The sequence below is a fragment of the Theropithecus gelada genome, chromosome 6, assembly GCF_003255815.1.
Source record: "Theropithecus gelada isolate Dixy chromosome 6, Tgel_1.0, whole genome shotgun sequence".
Classification (NCBI taxonomy): domain Eukaryota; kingdom Metazoa; phylum Chordata; class Mammalia; order Primates; family Cercopithecidae; genus Theropithecus; species Theropithecus gelada.
The window spans coordinates 74,591,373-74,618,617 of NC_037673.1; the positions used below are offsets into that span (position 1 = coordinate 74,591,373).

The following is a 27,245-nucleotide window of genomic DNA, read 5'->3' on the forward strand; positions in this document are numbered from 1 at the left end:
TGGATGTATATCACACAGGAGATCACACTCCAGGCTGAAGATCTTCCAGGACCATCCCCAAATTCCATAATCTTGACGCCTTGGCCTTTGACAAATATTTGAGCATCTAATGGACTTCTCAGAGGCCTCTCTGGCAGCCTAAGTGGGCCATAGTGCAGAAGAGCAAGAGGACGGTTAGGGTCGGGGCAAAAGTGCAAGAGGCAAAAGGGACGCTAGGCAGGTTTGAAATCTAAGCGAGTGGCAACATCGCTTTTTCTTATCTTACTTTTCGGTGGTTCCACCCATTCGGGTGAACAATCTGGATCACCTCCTTGGCAAGCTAGGTTCCCAACAGGAGGCGGGCCTGATAAAGGGCTGGTGGGCGTGTTCCCGCCCAAGGCCCGCGCTGGCCCGCGCTGTGGCTGGGAGGCCCTCCCCGCGCCCAACTGCGGGTATAAAGAGGCAGGCTGCGGACTCGAAGCAGGTTGGGGCTGCGCAGCGCGAAGGCTCGCCTAGTCGGTCCGCATCCGTGTCGACCACCTGTCTGGACACCACGAAGATGCCACCCGTTGGGGGCAAAAAGGCCAAGAAGGTGAGTCTCCAGGAGACCCGAGGACCCTCTCCTCCCCCTCCCACCTGCTCTGTACCCCGGCCTCTGGGAGCGCAGAGGGGCCCTCGGACCCTGCCTGCGACCCATCATCCTCCTGCTCGCTCCCCTCCCTTAGCCTCAGACCAGAATGAGCTTCCAGAACTTCTCCAGCGGGACCCCAAGGCGCCTCTGAGCCTCCCCACGCCTGCCCCACGTTCAGAGGGCGGCCTCAGAGCGCCTCTCTCTCCCCTCCAGCCCCAGCCCCGTTTGGACCAGAGTGCGCCCCAGATTTCTGTGATCCTTGCCCCTCAGACCCAAAGGCACCCTCTGAGCCATCCCCGACGGCTGGGTGTCCCCAGAACTCCAAGCCTCCCAATACCTTCTGAACCTGGCACCCCAAGACCAAAAAACTCCCCAGAGACACTGCTTTTAGCCCCACAGGCGCGATATCCTGTCAGCACTGAGCTGCGTAGCGCCCCTGGCGCGCTCCGCATCTGTGTCTGCGGGGGCGGCCGCGAGCGCCCTCTGCACCCGGCGCGCACATAACTGGGAGGAGTGGGTGGCGCTGGTTCCGACATTTTCCTGGACCCGCACCGCGGGTGTCGCCGCCTCCCCGCCGGGTTCTAGCTGTACCCAAGGTCTAGGCGCTGGTTGGGTGATTGCAGATTTTCACAGGCAATTTGATGTCCGAGATGACAGAAAAATGTCATCCGAAATGTCAGCCTCGAAAACATGGTTCAAGAAAAAATGGGCCGGGCGCGGTGGCTCAAGCCTGTAATCCCAGCACTTTGGGAGGCCGAGACGGGCGGATCACGAGGTCAGGAGATCGAGACCATCCTGGCTAACACGGTGAAACCCCGTCTCTACTAAAAAATACAAAAAACTAGCCGGGCGAGGTGGCGGGCGCCTGTAGTCCCAGCTACTCGGGAGGCTGAGGCAGGAGAATGGCATAAACCCGGGAGGCGGAGCTTGCAGTGAGCTGAGATCCGGCCACTGTACTCCAGCCTGGGCGACAGAGCGAGACTCCGTCTCAAAAAAAAAAAAAAAAGAAAAAATGGGTAGAGTGGCTGTAAGATACTGAGGAAGGGCTGTCGATGAAATTGTAAAACCCAATTCCAGCTCCAGATTAACAAATCCATCTGTTGGCTTTCCCAGTGGCTTGTTGGGAGAAGTGTTTTCAGTCCAGATGGTAGGCCTTCCTCTAATTTGGGGAACGAACGGATGGATAGATGGACTGACTGCCATGGAATGAGACTGGACGGGTGGGAAGAGAGAGAAGGATGGAGGGAGGAGGGAATAAACTAGACCTTTTTGGTATCAAAATGCCCAGTCCCAGGCCTGGCACGACAGAGGCCCCCGGAAAATGGTAGGGAGGCAGCAGAGGGGGCCAGGCCAACTGCATCCTCTGGGCTGTAAGAACAGTGAGAAAGGTCCAGCTGTCATCCCAGTGCCTGCCCTGCTGGAGAACCAGCTGAGGTGTGCCCAGTTTCTAAAGGGATGGCCTCCCAAATCAAAAGACCTCTACACAAGGAAGAAGGTCAATTCGGTTACAGATACTAAATGCATCATCATGTTGATGGCATGAGTGGGTGCTGAGATGGCAAAGGACTATGGACTGTCACCAGTCCAAGGAGGGTGAGAATCTCGCCAGTCCCTAAGTGTACTAAATTAATAGTCCGTAGAGACTGGGAAGGATGATTCCTATAGATATAGATATAGACATAGATATTTTTTGTTTGTCCCCATTCTCATAGCCATGTAATTCTAACTTATTCCCCAAACTCAAACTCAGAAAATCTAGCATTTTAAAGAATTATCTTTATAGAATTATCTAAGCAACAGATGAATGTAAGATGGAAAAAAACAGTTTCCTCAGTAACTTGTTTCCATGCATATGTCAGTGTTAAAACAATATATGAACAATAACATGTCTACACATTTGAGTTTAAAATTAAAATAAATGTTACAAAGCTTGCACATGTTCATTATAAACAACTAGGTAAAGCACAAAGAACAGTGCCTGTTAAATTCTGGTGTATATTCTGCTAGTTTGTTGTTGAGGCAAATATGTACTTTTTAAACAAAAATGGGCTGATATTACACATACTGTTTTGTAATACTTTTTCACAAAACAGTATATTTTTTTCATAGCACATTCCGTTTTTTAAAAAGTCTGTTTAGCTTGGGAACAGAAAATCCTGAAGTCTAGATAATTTTAAAATGCAATAGAATGTAAGAGATAGCATTTCCAGAGAATCACTCAACAAGTGCATGAACCACATAGTAGTTGAATCGCCACTACCCACCCTGCCACCCAACATCAGATCCTTAGCTATGCTGCACATTAAAATGTTGAGGTACTAAATATATATATATATTTTTTATTATTGTTGTTCTTGTTAATTAGGTCATAATCAAAGTTGTAGTTTTCAGATGTGACATTTAGACACGTTGCAATCATGACGAATGTTTGGATTTCAAAATGACATGTGAGCCATTTATATTTTTGTAGTGCTTTGTTATTTTATGGGCTCCCGGAAGATAACATGGCTTCAACATTATGGCTTGAAAATGTTTTGATCTGAAAGGTATATTAGGGAACACACAGCATAATCCTACCACTTTGCTTCTGTCTGGTGAAATGTCAATTATTTCCTCTCTCTGAGCACCAGCTGTCCAAATGGCATGGGAAGGGGCAGTGAAGGGGAAGAGAATGAAAATGAGGGAGGTTCTAAGAAGGCGGCAAAGAATTGGGATACAAAATCCTGTGACTGCCTCTCTCAGATTTCTGGAATGCTTGTTATTATGTCAGCTTTTGTTTTATCCACTGTTATTGGTAGTAAATGGAACACACTAGGTAAATACATCCCAAGTTATTCCTTTACACTATATAGTTTTTTTTCAGGGCTGTCCCGCCACCCCTAATCCCATTTAAAATCAAATATAGATATTATTTAAGCATAAAGGAATCAGGAAGCCCTATGCTCCCCATCTGGAAGACCATGTATAAATTACTCAGGGACTCTGGGTCTTGATTTTTCATTTGTGAAATGAGAGAGAGATCTCAGTTGAATTGAATACTATTTATTTTTAAAGTCTATGATTCTTTGAAATTACAAAAAAAAACTATTAAACTAGAGAATTACTTTGTAATTCACAAAACCCTTTCAAAATACTTAATTCCAAATTTATCTATAGAACAACAGGGTGATTACTGCACAGTATTGTAAATGGAATAAGTATGGTGATTGGGCTGAAAATCATTCAACAAATACTTTATTTAGTTGTTTCTTCCTTGTTCTCATCATAGAGTACAGAATGCGCACACTCATAACCTGGTCTGTATAGCACAGCTACTGTTGCGGAAACTCAATGTTAACACCAAAGATAGAAGTCTTTGAGTGATTTGGCCACCTTTTCAGTCTTAAAATAAAATGGCTTAATAGCATTGCTGGGCACTGTGGCACGAGCCTGTAGTTTCAGCTGCTGGGAAGGGTGAGACTGGAGGATCTTCTGAGCCCAGGAGTTCAAGTTCCTCTGGGCACATAGTGAGACCCTGTCTCTAAGAAATAAAAAAAAAAAAAAAAAAAAAAAAGCATTCTATGCCATTTCAACTTGTTTAACAATTTTAACCCTCTCTTTAGCTTGTTGATAGAGTAAGAAGACTAGTATTTACCATTTTAAGAATCTGTGCTTAAGTGCAGATTTGAGGCTTTACAACAAAATCTTTTCATTTAATCCCTCAGCAGATAGTTCTTGAAACACACCTCCCATGGTATTCTTCAAACACTCTTTAACATATTCTGAAAGACCCCCCCAACCCCAGCACATACAAAGGAATACACAAATGTTTATTTTATGAGCATTCTGGTTGTTTGTCTTATAGATAGCCATAAATGTATATATAAAATATAAATTTTTCTCTGAAAATTCTAAAATAAACCACACCTCTCCAAGAATATATTAGCAAAAATAATAAAAATAGAAAATTCTCTTAAACACTCAAGTAACTCCTTTTCCTCCCTCATCTGTAATTTTAGGGCATCCTAGAACGTTTAAATGCTGGAGAGATTGTGATTGGAGATGGAGGGTTTGTCTTTGCACTGGAGAAGAGGGGCTACGTAAAGGCAGGACCCTGGACTCCTGAAGCTGCTGTGGAGCACCCAGAAGCAGGTTGGTGCAGAGCTCTATTGTAAGTTCTCATAAAGGAGCCGGGTGTGGTGGTTCACGCCTGTAATCCCAGCAACTCAGGAGGCTGAGGTGGGAAGACCACTTGAGCCCAGGAATTCAAGACCAGCCTGGGCACACGGGGAGACCCAGTCTCTCAGAAGTTTTTTAAAAAATTAGCTGGGCATGGTGGTGCACGCCTGTAGTTGCAGCTACTTGGGAGGCTGAGGCAAGAGGATCGCTTGAGCTATTTTATGCAAATGATTGTGTGTATTTGCAGTGCTTTTGTAATTGAGACTGAGTGGTAGCTAGAATTGATGGAAACCCCGAAGAGTCTTCCTGCAAGCTGGACCTCACCTGCAACATTTTTATATATCCGGTGCCTGGGCCTGACTTTTTCATGTTCTAGGCAACAAGAAAGGAGTGGTTATGCTACAGGCCCACAATCCCCTGTCCAAACCACATTTTGGGGCCACATGTGTCTTGGAATCCAGGAATCTGGGGAGGTTAGAAAGTTAATACAGTAGCATATTATGTAACATTCCCAATGGACACTGAAGCAGCCCCCATTGAAACACATTAATACATTTTTGCATCACAATATATGACTACCTTTACTAACTGAAACATGTTTATCAATACCTTCATGTTGGTTCAGGTCATATTTTGCCCCCAAATGGTTTTGCTGCAAACTTACCCAACTGAAGAAATACTTCAGAATTTTATTCGACCTTTTAGAGTTTACTGTGGAATTTCAAAAACTTGCATTTCTCAAGCTAAATCTATAAGGCTAATCTCCAACTATGCTATGTACATATGTAATCATGTATCAATGTATACTTAGCTTCTATGATGTTAAAATAAGTAATATAATGAGGAGTTAAGGCCACAAAATGAAGGTAATCAATTAGTATAGGTGACATCATTGTGTAAAAGGGACTAGTCCTATCGTATTATGGGTTAGAGGATGAACCTAGGAACCTTGTGATCAGGAAAATGTAGGTGAAAGGATACTCAGAAATTACCAGCCTCATTCTCTTGCTAAAGTTCATGCCCAAAGTTATGGTTCTTGCACCCAGTGGAAGCAGTTTTAATTCAGCAATGAATTCAGGTTATTGGGGTCTGGAAGAGTTTGAGGAATTTGCCTTTCTGATAATTGCCCCCAGGTGACTCTAAGATGGATCATACTTAGAGAATTACTGCAGTTTTAGAAGTATGATGAATAATCAAGAGTGAGGAGTTGTCTTCAACTGTTTGAGATCACTGCCCTATGGAAAAATCTGATAAAAGTTTATAGACCTTCTGCATTGTAAAATGTATTTATACATAACAATTTGCACACATTTCCAGGGTTTTTTCATGAAATCTCTGGAAATCCACCCAAGGACCACGTGAGTGGACTTCATAGTTATAAACCATTTCTTCCTAGCATCCAGAAACCTAGTATATAGGCCTTTCAGTCCTCTCCAACCACAGCAGCTCTGGGTTTATCTGATTGATATATGGGACTCCCTATATTTTTAATTGGTTCTGTTATTATAAAACAAGTTTGAAGCCCACTAATTTAGGGATGCTTTTGAGGTCCCACTGAGAACTTTCTATGATTTAAAAAATCATGGAAAATGACTACAAGCTTACAAATCCATTTTCTAAAATTTAAAAGCTTTTTTCACTTATGTATTCATCTATTTACAAACAAAAACCAAGGTTTCTATGTTCCAGGCACTCTACTGTACTAGGCCTCTGGGATGCAAGAGATGAGTATAGACTCATCTCCTGTGTTAGTCCCAAGGGCTAAGAACTTCAGCGTCCTAGCAATTTCCTAGCCTCTCATATAGTTGCTCCTGGACTTTTGGATTTCATAAACCTCTGAAATTTCAAAATAATTTTCAGGAGCTGATATATTAATAGCATGCTGATTTCTTACTTTGCCCAGTTAATTCTCCTAACAAAAACAACCATCATCCAAGTTTCACTGTCATTTTATAAAAGGAGTTTTTTCCCACTATCTTACAATGGCAGTTTTTGACAAGGCTGAAAACAAAGATGGGTTGGGGAAGCTTTTAAAAGAAGATGCCTATGCCTCACTCCAAACCAATTAAATCAGAATATCTGTGGATTTGACATTCCAATCCATAATTTTAAAAAAAGTTTGCAGGGGATCTAATGGGCAACCATAGCTTAGGACAGCTATTTTAAAACAAATGATAATTTATTAAACTGAATACATTTAGCTATATGGGGAAAAAAATCCCACCATATTCCTCCAGCTGATAAAACTTTGCCATTTGGAGGCCTCACACCCATAATCCTAGTACTTTGGGAGGCTAAGGCGGGCAGATCACTTGAGGTCAGGAGTTCAAGATCAGCCTGGCCAACATGGCAAAACACTGCCTCTACTGAAAATACAAAAAATCACCAGGCGTGGTGGCAGGCGCCTGTAGTCCCAGCTACTCAGGAGGCTGAGGCAAGAGAATTGCTTGAACCCAGGAGGCAGAGGTTGCAGTGAGCCAAGATCACATCACTGCACACCAGCCTGGGTGACAGAATAAAACTATCTCAAAAAACAAAAACAAAAACAAAAACAAAAACAAAAAAAAAACCAAAAAAACAAAAAAAACCTTGCCATTTGGCATGCATCCATGGATCTGTGCTTGGAAATCCTGCTCCAATTCTTATTTCACCCCGCTACCAGAATTATCTTTTGAAAAGACTGTACTAATCACATCATCCAGTTGCTTAAAAACTAAATATTTCGGCCGGGCGCAGTGGCTCAAGCCTGTAATCCCAGCACTTTGGGAGGCCGAGGCGGGTGGATCACGAGGTCAGGAGATCGAGACTATCCTGGCTAACATGGTGAAACCCCGTCTCTACTAAAAATACAAAAAACTAGCTGGGCGTGGTGGCGGGCGCCTGTAGTCTCAGCTACTTGGGAGGCTGAGGCGGGAGAATGGCGTGAACCCGGGAGGCAGAGCTTGCAGTGAGCCGAGATCACGCCACTGCACTCCAGCCTGGGAGACACAGCGAGACTCCGTCTCAAAAAAAAAAAAAAAAAAAAAACTAAATATTTCCCTGATTCATCAACTCCAGCCATTCAAAGTACTTGTCATTCCCCCAAATGCTATGCCTGTTCCTGCCTTATTATCTTTGCTCAGGCTGTTCTCTCTGGAGGGAATTCCCTTCCCCACCTTCTCTGCCTGGCAATAGCACAGAATTCTTCCAAGTGCAGCTCAAATGATTCCTCATCTTCAGACCTCCTTCACCTCCTTGCTCCATGTCCTGGGTAGAAATGATCCCTTCTTCCTGCATAACCCAACCATGCAGTGCTGTAGTTAGTTATTTCTAGACAGACTGTAAAGTTGTCCAAAGACAGGATACTGGATTGTTCACCCTTGTGTCCATGGGTGCCATCCACAAATACAGTCAATGAATGATAAACAAAGTAAACAATGAACAAGATGAGCAAATGCAGGAATACGAGCATCCCCTGGCCACTCATTCATCTAGTCACAGCAGGTTTGCAGGAGTTGCCAAGAGACTTCAGATCTACCTCTCATCTACCCCTAAGATGTGCAAATGTCAAGCAACCAGAAATTAAAGCAGTTATTTTCCTGTTTGTTTATCTGAGAGCCATTTGAAAACACTGTGGGTTACGAAACAGAAATTATACCTTTCCTCTTTCGCTCTCCCAGTTCGCCAGCTTCATCGAGAGTTCCTCAGAGCTGGCTCAAACGTCATGCAGACCTTCACCTTCTATGCGAGTGAAGACAAGCTGGAGAACAGGGGAAACTATGTCTTAGAGAAGATATCTGTGAGTAAAACCAGCTGTGGAACTTTTAGAAGGATATTGTTGACCCATTGCATCAACAAAGCTCCCATAGAGAAAAGGGTTCAGCCTCTTCCGAGTTTTGTTTTATTTCTAATAATACAAAAATGAGAGGCGTGAATAACAGCCTTAGGTTTTATTTAGCTGTAATCCCCAAAATTAACAAAGAGGCATTTAGCAAAGCAGATGAAAGAAGAGGTATTTAATGATTAATGATTCTCCTAGTCTCCTAAGTTGCTGAGTAAATTGGGCATCCTTACAAATTCTTTCGTCCTTAATGTTTTTAAATGTAGCATGGCTAGAGGAAAGATCGTAGGCATAATAAATCAGTAAACCTGGAATAGTGCCTGACTCAACCACATCTACTTTGTGATGTTGGACCAACCCCCTTACCCCATCAAGGCTGAGGTTTCCAAAATTCCATGAGTATACAGTGCTAGGTTTGGGGAGCTTTTTGTTTGTTGAGCATAACAAACAACTTTTAAAGTCTAAATAATTAGAAAAGACCTACGGTGAAACCCCGTCTCTACTAAAAAATACAAAAAACTAGCCGGGCAAGGTGGCGGGCGCCTGTAGTCCCAGCTACTCAGGAGGCTGAGGCAGGAGAATGGCGGGAACCCGGGAGGCGGAGCTTGCAGTGAGCCGAGATCCGGCCACTGCACTCCAGCCTGGGCAACAGAGCGAGACTCCGTCCCAAAAAAAAAAAAAAGACCTTATTAGTTATGCACTTATCTGTTAATTGAGAATATACATACAAAAATGTCCTGAATTCTATAGTTATTTAAATTTAATTTCATTAAAGCAAATCATCACCACCACTACTATTTGTTAGATACTCTTCTAAGTGCATCTTAGGCACTGGAAGATACCAGATAACATCCTTCGATGTAAACACTTTTACAATCTCACACATCTTTGGTATAATGTAATGTCATATATAATATATATTTATTGTTACTATCACTATTATTAGTGTTATTGCAAACTGTTCAACTTGGTATAAAGCTTTGAACTATTCCATAACAGTCATTTTCTGGAATAAGATACTATTGTAAATATACAACTAAGATGTGAATGTTTGAATAATAATTTTATCTCCATTTCACATGAAAATTTAGAAGTCTCATATACTCACCCATTTTAGGGGCAGAAAGTCAATGAAGCTGCTTGCGACATTGCCCGACAAGTGGCTGATGAAGGAGATGCTTTGGTAGCAGGAGGAGTGAGTCAGACACCTTCATACCTTAGCTGCAAGAGTGAAACTGAAGTCAAAAAAGTATTTCTGCAACAGTTAGAGGTCTTTATGAAGAAGAACGTGGACTTCTTGATTGCAGAGGTAAAGAATAATGTGAAAGATAAGACAAATACACCTAGTACATTTTCTCTACCTTTGGCTTTCAAGAGTACTGTGTGGGGTTAGGTGACGATCATAACTAGTAATAGTAATATTTAGTTTTTGAAATCGTTTCCCAATTCAGGGCTTCTGATAAATTTGATTCAGTTAATCTGATATGGTGTTTTTCCAACTTTTTGACTGCAATTTATAGTAAGAAATCATTCTATTTCATTTAAAAAATGCTAATGGGTCACAATTCAAAGTTTGAAAACAGTAATAATGAAGTTTTTAAGCAATAGAATACGTTTTCAAATTGTTTTGGGAGAGGCTGGGCGTGGTGGCTCACGCCTGTAATCCCAGCACTTTGGGAGGCAGGTGGATCACAAGGTCAGGAGTTTGAGACCAGCCTGGCCAACATGGTGAAACCCCGTCTCTACTAAAAATACAAAAATTAGCTGGGCATGGTGGCGTGCACCTGTAACCCCAGCTACTTGGGAGGTTGAGGCAGGAGAATTGCTTGAAAATGGGAGGCGGAGGTTGCAGTGAGCTGTACTCCAGTCTGGGTGAAAGAGCAAAACTCTGTCCCAAAAAAAAAAAAAAAAATTGTTTTGGGAGAAACGATATTAAAAGTACTCTAACCTTAACTGATTCCAGTATTTTGAACATGTTGAAGAAGCTGTGTGGGCAGTTGAAACCTTGATAGCATCTGGTAAACCTGTGGCAGCAACCATGTGCATTGGCCCGGAAGGAGATTTGCATGGCGTGCCCCCCGGCGAGTGTGCAGTGCGCCTGGTGAAAGCAGGTGATGACAGATTTCAATCAGTTTGTGATTAGTAAGTCTTAAAAGAACACACGAGTGCACATCTGTCTACGAATCAGTGTATACTACTTTCGTTAACATAAAAACCATTAATTTACTTTTGTAAGAATATTGATATTATTGAATCCCAGAGGGAAAAAAGTTTTAAAAATACACACACATGCATACACACATGCACACACACACACCAGGCTTCTGAAAGGAGCAACTAGCCCTAGCTGGAGGTTTAACATCTACAAGTAAGGTCTTTAAACATTAATAACTTTTAAGTTAGTTGCCCTGTTTGCCAAAGTTTTTCAGTCTCATAAATTACTAGTATATTTTGCTTTTTATAATTGGTATAATAAATCAGAAAATCCTTTGATATAAAACACTGACAACCCAGTATATCTTTTGTATAATTGTAAATCCATTCCAAATATTGGGTTTCATTTCATTTAGAAGAAACCCACAGACTGTTTTCAAAACTGCCCCATTTTAAACCCAGAAAATAATTGTCAGGGAAAAAGCCTGACTCACTTTGTATAATAGAGAAATTTTGACTAGCATTTTGTTTAATCTCTGATTTTTACCCAATTCCTGATTTTTCATGAAAATAACTTTCATACTTGTCATTAATAATAACAAAGATTTAGATTTAGGGACAAAATTGTATAATCATAATTTTTCATGGGGAAATACAACAACTAGGGGAGAGGCAAGTTAACTTTTTGTAGAAAGATCAGAAGAGGCCTTCATTATCCCCATTGTTAATTGGAATGAATGCATGGCCTGCATCTAATTCTTCCCTCATTCTGTACAGAGTAGATGGCTACAATTTTTTATATCGCTGTATCCTGTTTATATTCTTCATAGCACTTCTCACTTATCTCATTTGTTTAACTGTTTAATGGCTGACTCCCTCACTAGATTATAAGATCCATAAATGCAGAGACTGTCTGTTTAGTTCAGTACTGAGTATCCTGTGTCTAGCATAGCATGTAGCACATAATAGGTCCTTAACAAATAATCTGTCTAGTAAATCTAGTCCATCTTCCAATGTTTAGTTCAAATTATACTTCCATGTATCCTTACATAATTTTTCCTACCCCAAGTGATCACTTTTTCCTCTCAGCAATTGTAACATCTGCTGTTTATACCACTCATTAAGAATAGCCTCAGTCTAGTTTCCAGTCAGCGAGAATGTTAACAGGGTTCTGGGGTTAACTACATTTAGAAAAGGCTGCGCTGAACCGAATTAAGCAGATATCTTGTTTTGTTTTGTTTTTTGAGACAGAGTTTTGTCACACTGTCGCCCAGGCTGGAGTGCAAAGGCGTGATCTCTGCTCACTGCCACCTCCGCCTCCCAGGTTCAAGCGATTCTCCTGTCTCAGCCTCCCGAGTAGCTGGGATTACGGGCACCCGCCACCATGCCCAGCTAATTTTTTGTATTTTTCAGTAGAGACGGGGTTTCACTATGTTGGCCAGGCTGGTCTCGAACTCCTGACCTCATGATCCATCCGCCTCAGACTCCCAAAGTGCTGGGATTACAGGTGTGAGCCACCGCACCCAGCCTTAAGCAGGTATCTTTACTGTGGAACTTATCAAAATCTTTGGTATGTTCACATATATTCCTAGTCTTCAAGAAGGTGATGTAGTGAACAGCTACTTCCTAACTTAATTGATCATGGAACATTATTTTCATGGACCAAACCTCGGAAAACCCTGTGCTAAATTATAAAATCGTTGATGTCAGGAACAATGTCCTCTATTTCTACTTCTCTATAATCTCTTGCAAGGAGGCTTATACCTAAAAGACATCCAATAAATAGCCAACATATTATTAATTTATTAATAGAATGAAGTTCAGCAAGGAGAGAGAAACTCTGGCAGCACAACATCCAAAAAAAAAGGTAGCCAAAGGTTTTCAACAGTTTATAGCTTAGTTGGTATCAGTGACCTTCCTACTGGGTTCCAGACTTGGATTTTGTGGATATATATACTTGTGAGTATATGTATACACAATTTGATGAATATATATATATATATATATGAAGCATACAAGTATATCTATACATACAAGTATATATATATACACACACACATATTCTGGATACATATGTATACACACACACACATACAAGTATATTTACTTCTGGAAACTTGTATATATCCACAATATTCAGGTCTGGAGCCCAATGGGAAGGTCAGGGTAAGAGAGAGAGATCTGGGTATAGATGGTATTGAAAGTCTAGAACAGAAAAGGAAGTTTAAAAGTGCTAGGATTACAGGCATGAGCCACCACACCTGGCCCAAAAAAGTCCTTTAGAAACAACCTCAGAGTTCATCAACAGGTGAATGGATAAAACAAAATGTGGTGTATCCATACAATGAAATATCATGCAGCAATAAGAAGAAATGAAGTTCTCAAACATGCCACAACAGGGATGAGCCTTGGAAACATCATGCTAAGTAAACTAAGCCACTCACAAAATGACAAATATCATATGATTCTGTTTATATGACATATCTAGAATAGGCAAATCCACAGAGACAGAAAGTAGATTCGAGGTTACCAGGGGCTAGCAGAAGCGGAAAATAAGGAGTTAGTCCTTAATGGGTGCAGTTTCTCTTTGGGGTATCGAAAAAAATGTGGAAATAGTGATAATAGTTGTAGAACATTGTGAACCTAATTAATGCCACTTAAAAATGGCTAAAATGGGCCAGATGCAGGGGCTCATGCCTATAATCCTAGCACCTTGGAAGGTAAAGGTGTGAGGATCGTTTGACGCCAGGAGTTCACAACCAGCCTGGGCAACATAATGAGGCCCTGTTTCTACAAAAATAAAAATTTTTTAAAAGGTTAAAATGCCTAGTTTTACATGATATATATTTTACCACAATTTTTAAAATTCAAAAAAAAAAAAAAGGAAAGAAAGAAAAGTCCTATTTGGGAATTCCTCCCACTTTGAGAGGATAGAGTAAAGAATTATTATGTCATGATGCCCTCTCAAATCTTCTGGAGGAGGAAACTTCCAAAATCATGTCTAGTGATTGCCATGGTAAATCATCTTTGGTCCAAATATAGTTTAAGAACATAATGACTATAAAGAAAGTTTTTGAAGAAAATGGAATATCTAAAACATATTTTGTTCTCACTAAATCAAACTTCACAACACCAAATTTTACAAGAATACTACAGGAAGACAATCCCATATAGTTGTGAGTCTGGGGAGGCTGAAATGTAAATTAAAAGCCTGTCAAAATGACTAATAGGTTAGTAAACACATTGAGTAGCTGAAGTCAAAGGATTTTTGAGATTCTTTTTCCCCAAACTATTAATCCTAGACACAAAATTCCTTCTAGAAAACACATGTCTAAAAAACTTTTTTCTAAATTACATTCTGCTGCTGTGCCCAAGAAGGCTAATGAACTTATTAAGCTGGCCTGGTGAAAAGGAACATTTATTTACACCTCAAGTTAAGCAGTATGATAAACACAGGTGTAATCTAGCAGCTGGGAGTGTTGAAAAATTATTGTGCTTGCAACATAATGTCAAACATTGAAAGTTTGACTACTAAAATTTGAAGTTTAAAAAAACTAATAATTTTTGTTTTGAAAAAAGATGGACAGGGCTGGGCGTGGTGGTTCACACCTGTAATTCCAGCACTTTGTGAGGCTGAGGTGGGCAGATCATGAGGTCAGGAGATGGAGACCATCCTGACCAAGATGGTGAAACCCTGTCTCTACTAAAAATACAAAAATTAGCCCGGTGTGGTGGCACGTGCCTGTAGTCCCAGCTACTCAGAAGGCTGAGGCAGGAGAATTGCTTGAACCCGGGAGGCGGAAGCTGCAGTGAGCTGAGATCGCGCCACTGCACTCCAGCCTGGGCAACAGAGCAAGACTCTGTCTCAAACAAACAAACAAACAAAAAAAGATGACACTTCAATTATACCAGACTCTTCAAAGCACTTTTCACAGAAAGCGCTTCCTGCCTGCTAGTAATCATTCTCACTCAAAGGTAAGAGAGGTTTGTGGGGAATGAGGACCCAGTGCTATGCTTCCAGTTCATCGTTCCAATTAAAATCTTCCTGCTGGGCATGGTGGCTAACGCCTGTAATCCCAACAGTCTAGGAGGCCATTGGATCACTTGAGCTCAGGAGCTCGAAATCAGCCTGGGCAACATGGTGAAACCCCGTATCTATTTAAAAAAAAAAAAAAATTAGCCAGACATGGTGGCATACACCTGTAGTCACAGCAACTTAGGAGGCTGAGGTGGGAGGATTGCTTGATCGCTTGAGGTGGAGGCTGCAGTGAGCTGAGATCACACCACTGTACTCCAGCCTGGGCGATAGAGTAAGACTTTGCCTTAAAAATATAAAAAAAGCTTCCTGATTCCTGATGAAGAGAGGAGAGCTGGTCCTGCTGGTTTGTGGTGCATCCCTAAGGCTATCATGTTCTTCCCACTCACAGGAGCATCCATCATTGGTGTGAACTGCCACTTTGACCCCACCATTAGTTTACAAACAGTGAAGCTCATGAAAGAGGGCTTGGAGGCTGCCCGACTGAAAGCTCACCTGATGAGCCAGCCCTTGGCTTACCACACTCCCGACTGCAACAAGCAAGGATTCATCGATCTCCCAGAATTCCCGTTTGGTAAGACCAACATTTGATAAATCATCTCAATATCTTCATTTGATATTCATGTAAACTCAAGTAAATCTATGCCCAGAGATCTTTTGTCATGGTGAAGAGATGGCTTGGTGTCTCCTCATGTCTTGTCCCTGGTTTCTGTCCCTGCAGCCAAAAGCCCCTTGGGTATTAGAGAAGAGCAGAAGGAAAGGATGGTCCTGGCTAGCAAAAAAGACCTCTGAACTTAAATATAAAACCTGAGGTGAATCAGTATCTAAATAGGCAACCAATGAGTCATACTTTGGGGTTGGTGAGGATGCCCTCCCATGGGGGAATCAGCAGATATTTAGCTCTAGTTCTAGCTCTGTTGCTAAGTCCTGTCACCTTAGGAAAATCTCTGAATTCCTCTAGCTCTCAAATTCCCTATTGGGAAAATAAGGTTAGACCAGTTATCTCTAAGGTCCTTTTCTCCAATTTTTAATATGGCTCAGCTACTCCAGAGTTTTGGGATTGCAGGCAAGATACCATCATCGAGTGACTATATAACAAGTTTTAATGAAGAGACCAAGCAGATGAAGTGAGGGGATACTTGCAGTCCAGGGAGAAGGAAAAAGTTTCCCAGCAGGTTTGGGAAGAGGGGGTGGGTTGATGTCAAAAATTAAGCCAGAGTGGTTAGCAGGGACAGGGCATGCCCAGCCTACTTCCTTCTAAGGTCTTTACACCCTATCCTATATTTTATAGGGACCCTTAGGCAAGTAAGATATTTTAAAATACAATCACTTTGGAGGAACCATGAAGGAAGAAAGGCAAGGCATTTGTCTCCCTTAGGCAAGTAAGATACTATAAAATACAATCACTTTGGAGGAACCACGAAGGAAGAAAGTTAAGGCATCTGTGTTACTTACTGCTGTATAACACATTAAATTAATGCAAAATGTAGTAGCTTGAAAAACCACTTCTTATCTCACAGTTTCTCCAGGTCAAGAATTCAGGGATAGCATAACTAGCTGGTTTTGGTTCAGGGTCTCCTAAGAGGTTGGAGTCTGGATATTGGCCAGGGCTATTATCATCTGAAGGCTTGATGGGAGCTGGGGGATCTACTTCCAAGCTCACTTAATTGGCTTTTGGGAGTTAGTGTCAGTTTCTTGCTGTCTGTTGACTGGGGGCCTCAGTTCCTCCGCTCATGGGCCTTTTCACTGTGATGCTGGAAAACATGGTTGCAACATGTGATGCTTGCAACATGGCAGCTGGCTTTCCCCAGGGTGAGTGCTCCAAGAAAGTACAAGGCAGAAACCATAATGTTTTGTATAGTCTAGCCTCTGAAGTCACATGCCTGTTCTGCCATATTCTATGGATCTCACAGACCAGCCCTGTTATAATGCAAGAGGGGACTGCACAAAGGGAAAAACATCAAAAGGCAGAGGTCATTTGGGACTCTCCTGAAGACTGGATACCACAGCATGTAAAAGTGAACATATAACACAAAGTAGCAAAGTTTTTCTTAAAAGCAAGAATTGAATATTGAAAACAATTCATTTATTGAAAATTACATACTTGTAACTACTTATCTTGAATTTTTATGAAAAGAATGTATAATGCCTAATGGCATAATGCCACTTATTACAGGACTGGAACCCAGAGTTGCCACCAGATGGGATATTCAAAAATACGCCAGAGAAGCCTACAACCTGGGGGTCCGGTACATTGGCGGGTGCTGTGGATTTGAGCCCTACCACATCAGGGCAATTGCAGAGGAGCTGGCCCCAGAAAGGGGCTTTTTGCCACCAGCTTCAGAAAAACATGGCAGCTGGGGAAGTGGTTTGGACATGCACACCAAACCCTGGGTTAGAGCAAGGTAAGCGTCTTTTACTATCCCAAACTAATTTAGATTATGAATATGTTCAAGTGGGGTCATTTAGAAGAGCGCAGCGAATTTGTTGTGTGATGATGAAGAATCAGTCATCCCCAAATTCTCTCCCAGAGATGTTTATAAAGCATCCTTATTAGGTGTTTTCTGGAGATTGTTTTAAGAATATAGAATGTATTTGGCCTGATTTTGGATTTTGAAAAGAAAAATAACTAAAAAAAAAAAAAAGTAAAAATATAGGCTGGGTGCAGTGGCTCACATCTGTAATCCCAGCACTTTGGGAGGCCAAGGTAGGCAGATCACTTGATCTCGGGAGTTTGAGACTAGCATGGGCAACATGGCAAAACTCCATCTCTACTAAAAATACAAAAAAAAAAAAAAAAAAAAAAAGCTGGGCATAGTGGTGCACGTCTGTAATCCCAGCTACTTGGGAGGCTGAGGCATAAGAATTGCTTGAACCTGGGAGGCAGAGGTTACAGTGAGCCAAGATCACGCCACTGCACTCCAGTTTGGGCAACAGAATGAGACTCTGTCTCAAAAAAAAAAAAAAAAAGAATATAGAATGTAAATAAATGTAAGTGGCAATGAAATGTGATTTCGTGCTCTAGTAAATTACCATTAATGTGGTGCACAATAATCTTAAATTGCATTGATTTTTAAGAGTTAAGGATCACTTAAGTAAAGCTAATACTATATCAAGCGTGATTTTCAGAGCTGGGAATACAGTGGCAAATAAGACAGGCAAGGTCCTTGCCCTCAGATTTTACATTCCAATGGGGAAGATGAATAATATACTAGTAAAAAAATTTATGTCAGGCACTGGGCAGGGCAGTAGGAATACAGAAATGAAAAGCTGTGGCTTAGAGACTCACAGTCTACTGGGTAAACAAATACAAAAGCCAATGTATTATACTGTGGTAGCTGCTTTAGTAGATATATGGATAGAAAAGTAACAAAAGAAGAGAATGACTATCTTTGCCTACCAGAAAGATATTTTAAAAGAAGGGTTTTGGGGCTGGCTTTTGAAGGCTCAATAGGCTTCTACCATATAGAGAACTAGGAAGCAGGTAGAGGACGGGTGCTCCAAGCAAAGGTAGCAGTTTCACTCTGTTCAGCAGCTATTAACAGAGCACAACTATCTGTCAGATGCTGTTGTGGATGCTGAGGTAGCAAGCTAAACAAGGAGCTAACAATCTAGCAGGCAGAATGATAAACAGGTAATGTCCAATACAGTAAGTCCAAGGATGAAGATGTGCATAGGTGCGCAGGGCCTGAGCTAATGTCCCATGGGGCAAAAGGCAGAGGGAGGGTGCATGAAGGATTTATAAGAAAGCTGATGCCTGAGTTGAATTCTGATACAGGAATTACATTGCTAGAGGAACAACCCTCAGGAAAGCACTGAGAAGTGGAAAGAGAACGACACATTGAGAAACTAGAAATTTGAGAATAGCAGAGACAGAATTTGTTGGAAGAAGGAGGAGGAGGCAGCCTCTTTATTTGTGCTCATGAGTTACGTCAGACCCCATCCCAAAGGCAAAGAGGAGCCTGGGGTGGGGTCTCAGGTAGTCCAGGGCAAGGTTAGATTAGAAAGTCAGCAAGTTGTAATTGCCATGTGAAGAAGACTTGCTAGGAGGGACAGCAGACAGGTTGAGGCCTGAGCCAGAAGGAAGCAAAGGAAATCGAAGGGCAGAAGTGGAACCTGAAGAGTGAGAGGTGCAGAAGTTTTCCAGGGTTTGGGGAAGAACCACCAAGGTGAACTCAGCTGGCTCATGAGGATGTGAGGAAGGAGAGGTAGTGTAAGTGGAATAGACAGTACTCCTATCCCAAATTTTTCCTGTGCATATATTAAAAGAAGAAATTCAAAGTGGACATAGTGACTCACACCTGTAATTCCAGCACTTTGGGAAGCCAAGGTGGGCGAATCGCTTGAGCTCAGGAGTTTGAGACCAGCCTGGGCAACATGATGAAACTCTGTCTCTATAAAAAATACAAAAATTAGCTGGATATGGTGGTGTAGACCTACAATCCCAGCTACTCAAAAGGCTGAGGCAGGAGAATCACTTGAACCTGGGAGGCGGGGGTTGCAGTGAGCCAAGATCGTACCACTGCACTCCAGCCAGGGTGACAGAGTGAGACCCTGTCTCAAAAAAGAAATTCAAAGTAATTTTAGACTTACAGATTGAGGGGCGGGGGTGGATTTTTTAGTCCTGATTAATGTGTGTTTTAATGGATGCACTCTTAGAATCCAAAGACGGCTCCCTCAATATGCATTTATAACAGAACAAGAAATCATATCAGTTTTTACATCAAAGGGCGCCTTCTAGGACAAAAACCGTTTTTGTTTTTTTTGTTTTTTTTGAGACGGAGTCTCGCTCTGTCGCCCAGGCTGGAGTGCCCTGGATGGATCTTGGCTCACTGCAAGCTCCGCCTCCTGGGTTCACGCCATTCTCCTGCCTCAGCCTCCCGAGTAGCTGGGACTACAGGCACCCGCCACCTCGCCCGGCTAGTTTTTTTTGTATTTTTTAGTAGAGACAGGATTTCACTGTGTTAGCCAGGATGATCTCGATCTCCTGACCTTGTGATCTGCCCGTCTCGGCCTCCTGACAAAAACCATTGTTTTTTTTTGTTTTGTTTTTGTTTTTGTTCTTATTTTTTGAGACGGAGTCTTGCTCTGTTGCCCAGGCTGGAGTGCAGTGGCCGGATCTCAGCTCACTGCAAGCTCCGCCTCCCAGGTTCACGCCATTCTCCTGCCTCAGCCTCTAGAGTAGCTGGGACTACAGGCGCCGCCACCTCGCCGGGCTAGTTTTTTGTATTTTTTAGTAGAGACGGGGTTTCACCGTGTTAGCCAGGATGGTCTCGATCTCCTGACCTCGTGATCCGCCCGTCTCGGCCTCCCAAAGTGCTGGGATTACAGGCTTGAGCCACTGCGCCCGGCCAAAAACCGTTGTTAATGAGGCAGATGCCTCTAGAGGAAACACTGTAAAAAGCCATCCAGCAGAATGGACCGCTTCCCAGTCCCTCCACTGCTTCTGATGTTTCTTCTCATCTATAGAAGTAAAATACAATGTACAGTAACCTTTTAATGAAAACACGGCATCACGGATGGAGAGAAAGCCTGCCGCTGTTGGTTGTTGCTGTTCAGCAGCTGCCACGGGTATTCTAGTGATGCTACTGTGCTGCTTAGTTACCCTGAGCACATAATGTTTTCACTGTGTTAATGGTATGTCATACTTTTCCTGTTAAGTATTAATGTGTGGATAAGTGTAAGCAAATGATTGTTTATCAGTAGCATATAAATTTGGAGTCAGGAATCATGATGAAGCCAAACAACCACAGACTGTCCACACAGGTGGCTGAGATTGACACCTTTGCTTTTTAATGTCTGATAGGCAACTTTGTGTGCTGCATGGAATTATTTAAAATATTATATAATTTTTAAATGGTTCCATGACATAAAGACCAAAGCTAGGGGAGGAGTCTGATGTCATGTATTTTGTTCACACAGGGCCAGGAAGGAATACTGGGAGAATCTTCGGATAGCCTCTGGCCGGCCATACAACCCCTCAATGTCAAAGCCAGATGGCTGGGGAGTGACCAAAGGAACAGCCGAGCTGATGCAGCAGAAAGAAGCCACAACTGAGCAGCAGCTGAAAGAGCTCTTTGAAAAACAAAAATTCAAATCACAGTAACCTCAATGGAGGCTATTTTTGATGAATTTCTAGGTGTTTGAGCCACAGTTCCTACAAATAAGGAAAAGAGGGTTAAAAAGCAGTGCTTTCATGAATGCCATCCTACACATATTATTGCTATTACCTGAACAAAATAGAATTACAAATAGCACTTGACAATTTTAAAGTATGTTTTAGAAGTTTTCTTAGGAGCAAAATAAGTACAAAGTAAATCTTGAACAGGTTCACTAAGCACCCACTCTGTGTAAGGTATTATGGAAATCACTGGAGCACAGGAAAAGTAATTCAGATGTTAATCCCACTTAAAGAAGTTGGTAGGCTAGCAAAGAGGATGAGACATGAACTGTCATAAAGAACTCAGCAACCAGCCAGGGACAGAAAGTGCTATGGAAAAGGGCTTCTAAACTCTTTTGAACATGACTCTTAGTAAGAAACACAATTTATATAATGACCCAGAAAACACATCACATCTTACTGTCAAAATTAAATGTGTGATCCATCCTAGCATTTTCTGTTCCATTCCTTTTCATTCTATTTCATTTACAAAACACACTAGTTGAGACCTTTCAAATGGATTTTTATGACCCACTACTGGGTTTGGATTCACAGTTTGAAAAACATTGCTGTAGGACACTTCAGATAAGGAGACCATCCTGTTTAAGTTTATTCTTATAAGCAGGTCAGTCATATGAGACTTGATCAATAAATATCCAATACCCAGAGTCCTGCTCTCAGAGTTCCAGAGTTCTTCTGTTTCCTGACCCACTTTTCTACCAGTAAAAGACATAGACCAATGGGGAGGAGGGAGGAGAGATGGATATTTCAGCCCTCTCCAACCTGGTCAACACTAGATGCATCTGGGCCATAAGGCTAAGCAGAGTGAGCTTGTGTTAGTTGGTAGCTTTTTAAAAATACAATAAGAAAAAAGTAGAGATTCTCTAAACTCTAGCCTGGTTTCCTAGATTGAGAACTACGATATTTTTCTCTGATAATTAATATCTACTCTCCTCCAAGAGCTCAAGCCTGAAGATACAAGACTATTAGAAGAAACATGGCTACCCTCAGTGTATTAGAAAAGAGGTCATGCTGCTTTCTAAACATTCTTGAATTGTTTGAACTGTTTTGAAATTGTAATTCTTTTCAGCTATTAAAAAGAAGAGCAATGAGACTCTATTGCTTGTATTTTATTCTTATCCTGGTTCTACAATTTGCTAAGTCTTACGTGAAACCTCTATACCTCAATTTCTTCACCTATTTAAAAGAAAAACCTACTTCACAAGTATGCTGGAATTTTAAAGGAGCAGGTGGCAGTATTTTAAAGGAAAAGAGGCCCTACTGGCTCTTTCTGGAGACCCAGACAGGGAATTCTAGAAAACAAAAATAGGCCAGGTGTGGTGGCTCACGCCTGTAATCCCAGCACTTTGGGAGGTGGGCGGATTACTTGAGGTTAGGAGTTCAAGACCAGCTTGGCCAACATGGTGAAACCCCGTGTCTACTAAAAATACAAAAATTAGCTGGGTGTGGTGGCATGCACCTGTCGTCCCAGCTACTCAGGAGGCTGAGGCATGAGAATCACTTGAACCTGGGAGGTGGAGGCTGCAGTGAGCCAAGACTGCACCACTGCACTCCAGCCTGGGGGACAGAGCGAGACTCTGTCAAATAAATAAATAAATGGAAAGGCAAAGAAATTGCCAGAATTTTCTTACTAAGAGTTAATAATCCATCCCTAATCCCCCAATGCATAGAAACAGAGCCAAAGCAGCACAACTTTCAGAGGCTGCATATGACCGAGATGAAACAAGAGTGAACTCCCCTTTTTATTTTTGTTTTCTTTTTCTTTTGGCAAAGTTGTTATCTATCATTTCTCTTATATTCTCAAACCAAGCTCAGTATTTAAAGCTTTCACTCACAGATGATATGTTATTGGACTTGCTGTTCTATTACTGTGTAAAATGCATGTCCCTTTAATATTCTTTTCAGAATTTTATTGCCACCAAAATATTATAACCTTTAATCATTTTTATATCCATTGATTTTTAAAAATATTTCCCTGAAAAGGAGCTATGGTGAGGATATTCTTGAATTAAATTATATGTCAACACTGCCTCCTAGTGGTATAGTACATATTTTGAAATGGTTTTTAAAATTTCAGTCCCTCCTCCAAGCACGTGCATTTTATTTCCAGAAATCTTGTTCATTAAGAGAGAACTTTCATTTAATACCTAAGAGTTGATTTATGTTAAATAGAGACATTTCTCACTGGTAAATATTTTTTATGGACTCCGAGCCAGAGGGACCTTAGAGATCAAAAGTCCAAACTATCCTTTCAAGGATAAGATTACTAAGGCAGGATGCAAAGTCAGGAAGCACTTCTTGCTAGTCCAGGGCTGTCAAGAAAGACGGCTTTAGCTTAGCCTCTTGTAGGAAGGGTTGGGGGAGCTGGGGGGCAGTACCAGAACAGATGGTCCACAAAACTAAGGAGTCATCCTCCAGCCAGGAATAAAATAAAGTTCTCTGGCATTACTCAGAGTAAACATAAACTCACTAAATAAACTGTTTGCAGTTTATACCCTGACACTTCTACACACTGTAGCAAAGCACCTTTGATAAGGTAGCCAAGCCAATGCAGACCCCTAACGGAAACAAGAACTGCGCAGGAATGGATCAAAAACATCTGTTCCCAACTTCTCCAGATGGGGGCAGCAGGTTGTCAGCAGGAAATACATGAGTAGCCTTATTTTGTTTGAACTTAAGTTATTTCATCAGGCTAAGCTGTAACAGTAAATGACAGAAATGTCTGAAGCCCTCTTTTTGTTTTTGGTCAGTTTTTTCTTAAGACATGTGGATCTTTGAATCACATCCAGGACAAAGCACCCATCAAGAAAAGCCTTTAACAAGTTTGAGTCAGGAATAAAAAAAAAAAAAAAAAAAGAGGAAGGAAGGGAGGAAGGGAGGAAGAGAGGGAGGAAAAAAGGGAGGGAGGGAAGGAAAGAAAGGAGGGAGGGAGGGAGGAAGGAGGGCAGGGAGGGACTGCAGGAGAGCAGGCAGGCAGGCAGGCTTTATGCATCTTCAACTAGATCCCCATTTTCCCCAGAAACCTTTTTTTTCCAGTCTTGAGCACACTGAAGGGCTTGAGGGCATTACAGAGTGTTCTCCCAAATAGCCTCCCTGTTAGTCAATAACATCCACTCAGTCAGTCTGGAACCTCCCACGTGTTACCTGCCAGGTCAAGGACCCTGGCTCTTAGATACAAAGGAGGAAGAAGTCAATTTCAAGAGAGAAAAATAGGCCTTAGGAACGACTTCAGAAATAGTATGCCTGGTGGGATATTAAAAGACAGAATTAGAGATAACAAGGTATAGTATTTCTGAACATCTTCAGGAAGGAATATTTAGTGTTTAAACAGAAAATGACGAAAGGCGGGCAAATGCAAATAATTCTCAAAAATGGTAACAGGAAGGGTAGGATCCTTTGGTAAAATTGGTGGGAGTATGGTGAGAGAAACGAATGGCCAGAAAATGCTTGCAGTTTTCAAGTAGCTGGAGACATTCTGCTGGCATTGGATTGGATAGATGAAAAATTAAGATGATGGAAAGTGAGAGAGACAGATGTCATCATTTATGCTGCTGTGAGTTACAGGAATAATACCAAACAAGTCATATACAGCAAAACAGTAAAAACAGGTTAATTTTTATGTCATGAAATCAAACGCATGATCATTTTAACTTGTGGTTAGATGGTTAGATGTTTACATTTAAATTTATTAAAGTTTCCAGGCTGGGCACGGTGACTCATGCCTATAATCCCAGCACTTTGGGAGGCCGAGGCGGGCAGATCACTTGAGGTCAGGAGTTCAAGACTAGCCTGGCCAACATGGTGAAACCCCGTCTCTACTAAAAATACAAAAATTAGCTGGGCATAGTGGCAGGCGCCTGTAATCCCAGCTACTCGGGAGGCTGAGGCAGGAGAATCACTTGAATTTGGGAGGTGGAGGTTGCAGTGAGCCGAGATTGCACCATTGCACTCCAGCTTCAGCAACAAGAGTGAAACTCCATCTCAAAAAAATAAATAAAAATAAATATAAATAAATTTATGAAAGTTTCCTATGTAAATACTTACGTGAAATGTATTAAGGGAAACATTTCCTTATTTTTAATAAAAAGGTATTTCTCTAAATGGCTGAACTATCTTTAGCAGTCATTACTTGCATGCAAACTGTTAATGTACCATTCAGAAATTATTCCAGTTTGTTCCTTTGGGTAGGTTCAGTAAGACCTCTGCTTGGCCCCATTCTGTGGTTATTTGCTCCAATTTACTACATGGCCTTGAAAGGAAAAAGCTGAATATCTTTTTAAATAGTTCAGACTTTTTCTCAAGTCAGCCTGGTCATTCTTCCAATTATTCTGACTTAATGAGATTTTACTGTTCTTTGCAAAGGTTAACGTACTAAGCACCTGAGGTAACTTAGCGGAATTCACCTACGGCTCAAAAACACTAGTGCCACATAGCAGAAAAATCAAGGAAGACATTTAGAATCAAGACTTTGGGGTGCAAGTCCTAGCTTTGCCCCCATCTCCCTGTAAAACATTCGGTAAATCACTCCACTTCTCTGGCCTTCAATTTTCTCAACTGTAGCATGACAAGTTTCCAATGCCTTGCTGGAAAACTCCACAATTGTTTCTGATTTGGTGATATAAATAAATAATAGCCTCATCATTGTCAATAAATATTTACTGAGTGCCACTTGGTGGTATGTTTCCAGTGGACTTAACTGTTAATTAATTATTCCCCTGGCTAAATAGACAGCTGACTAAAACAAGTAACACTGTTCAGAGGGCAGGGAAAATGTTATTACCCTAGACACAGCCTGGTGCTGAAAAATGAAAATGTCATTCATCCCCACAGGTACTGTTTTCTAAGGAGATTTGGGTCTGTGGTTTTTCATATTATGAACTGTTTCTATTTTCAGGGTTCAGAATTCTTTGTAGATTTGCATAAGCTAAATATTCTAAAAACCATCAAGTGAGTAATTTTTGGTTTAGAGTCCTTCATCTACCTAGGAAGGCAGAGAGCTGGCTTCTCACATTTTGAGAATAAGAGAGTGGAATTTGGGAGCTAGACACCTCAGGATTTTTTTTCCTTCCATCAAGCCATTCTCAGCAGCTTGATGACTCCCAGATTTCTCTCTCCAGCCTGGACTACTCCCTAGCATTCAGGCACGTGATATCAGCCTGGCCTATAGACCCAAGCCAGCGGTCCCTGGCCTGGACCCTGTACCTCAGGCCCTGAGCTCCTTCCCATGACCATTCAGGCAGGTGCCCCAGGTCTGCAGCCGGTCCCACATGGGTCCTGGTTGTCAGAGGCACCTTCCTCAAAATTGTTTACATCCTCCTCCAGTGGCTGAGATCAGCTAGGGCCAGCGTGCTATCTGGAAAGGGAACCCCAGGCCTGGACCAGTCAGCATGGGACCCAGTCCTCATTTGTCTCCTTCTGGGTGTTCAGTGACCCTCCACATCCCCTTACCATGTCCCTCACACCCACCCCACTACTGGAGTGACCAAGTGCCCTAAGAAGCCTAAGGCTTTATGTTGGCCCTGGTTCCAGGAGGGGGCCCTGGTAACAGGATGGCTCCTGCTGGCAGGAACTGTATTTTATCCCAAGATTTGGTGAGATTGGGCTACCCAGTATGGTGCTGACACTCTGATTTTGGATGACTCACATCAGTCACAGACAAGTTCAGGACCCTTGGCCCTTGCCTTGAGCAGTGAACGTAGGCCTTCACTGGCTCTCACCTGTGGGGGTTCTGACTGCAGCAATACCTATGGTCTGCAGCACTTAAGGGAAATCAGGACTCTAACATAAAAGGAATTATTGATACTTCATATATATATAATGTATGTATATACATATATATGTGTATATATGTATATTTGCGTATATATACATATATATGCGTGTGTCTGTGTGTGTGTGTATTTGTTTGAGACAGAGTCATTCTGTCACCCAGGCTGGAGTGCAGTAGTATGAGTTCAAGAGATCCTCCCACCTCAGCTTCCTAAGTAGCTGGGACTACAAGTGCACACAACCAAGCCGGGCTGATTTTTGTATTTTTGTAGTGATGGGGATTCACCATGTTGCCCAAACTGGTCTCAAACTCTGGGCTCAAGTGATCAGCCCACCTCTATCTCCCAAAGTGCTGGGATTACAGGCATGAGCCACTGTGCCTGGCCTGTTCCCATGTATTCTTGGTAAGACTTGCACTTGTGGTCATCATCAACAAAGCACCGTAACCACCTCACAGAGAGTCATTTAATGGATGCCAGTATTCAGAAGCATCCAGTGATGCTTAATGTAGCATCAG

At 41.9% G+C, this 27,245-nt stretch overlaps 1 protein-coding gene across 1 annotated transcript; it reads left to right on the forward strand.

Annotated features, from left to right (window-relative positions):
- The first annotated feature begins 437 nt into the window (after nucleotides 1-437).
- Nucleotides 438-22,054, forward strand: BHMT (betaine--homocysteine S-methyltransferase). Its single transcript, XM_025388198.1, has 8 exons — nucleotides 438-571; nucleotides 4,609-4,741; nucleotides 8,428-8,546; nucleotides 9,706-9,897; nucleotides 10,552-10,699; nucleotides 15,170-15,352; nucleotides 16,955-17,183; nucleotides 20,701-22,054. Exons 1-8 carry the CDS (start codon nucleotides 539-541, stop codon nucleotides 20,882-20,884), a joined length of 1,221 nt encoding a protein of 406 aa, XP_025243983.1. The 5' UTR covers nucleotides 438-538; the 3' UTR covers nucleotides 20,885-22,054.
- Nucleotides 22,055-27,245: the final 5,191 nt, after the last annotated feature.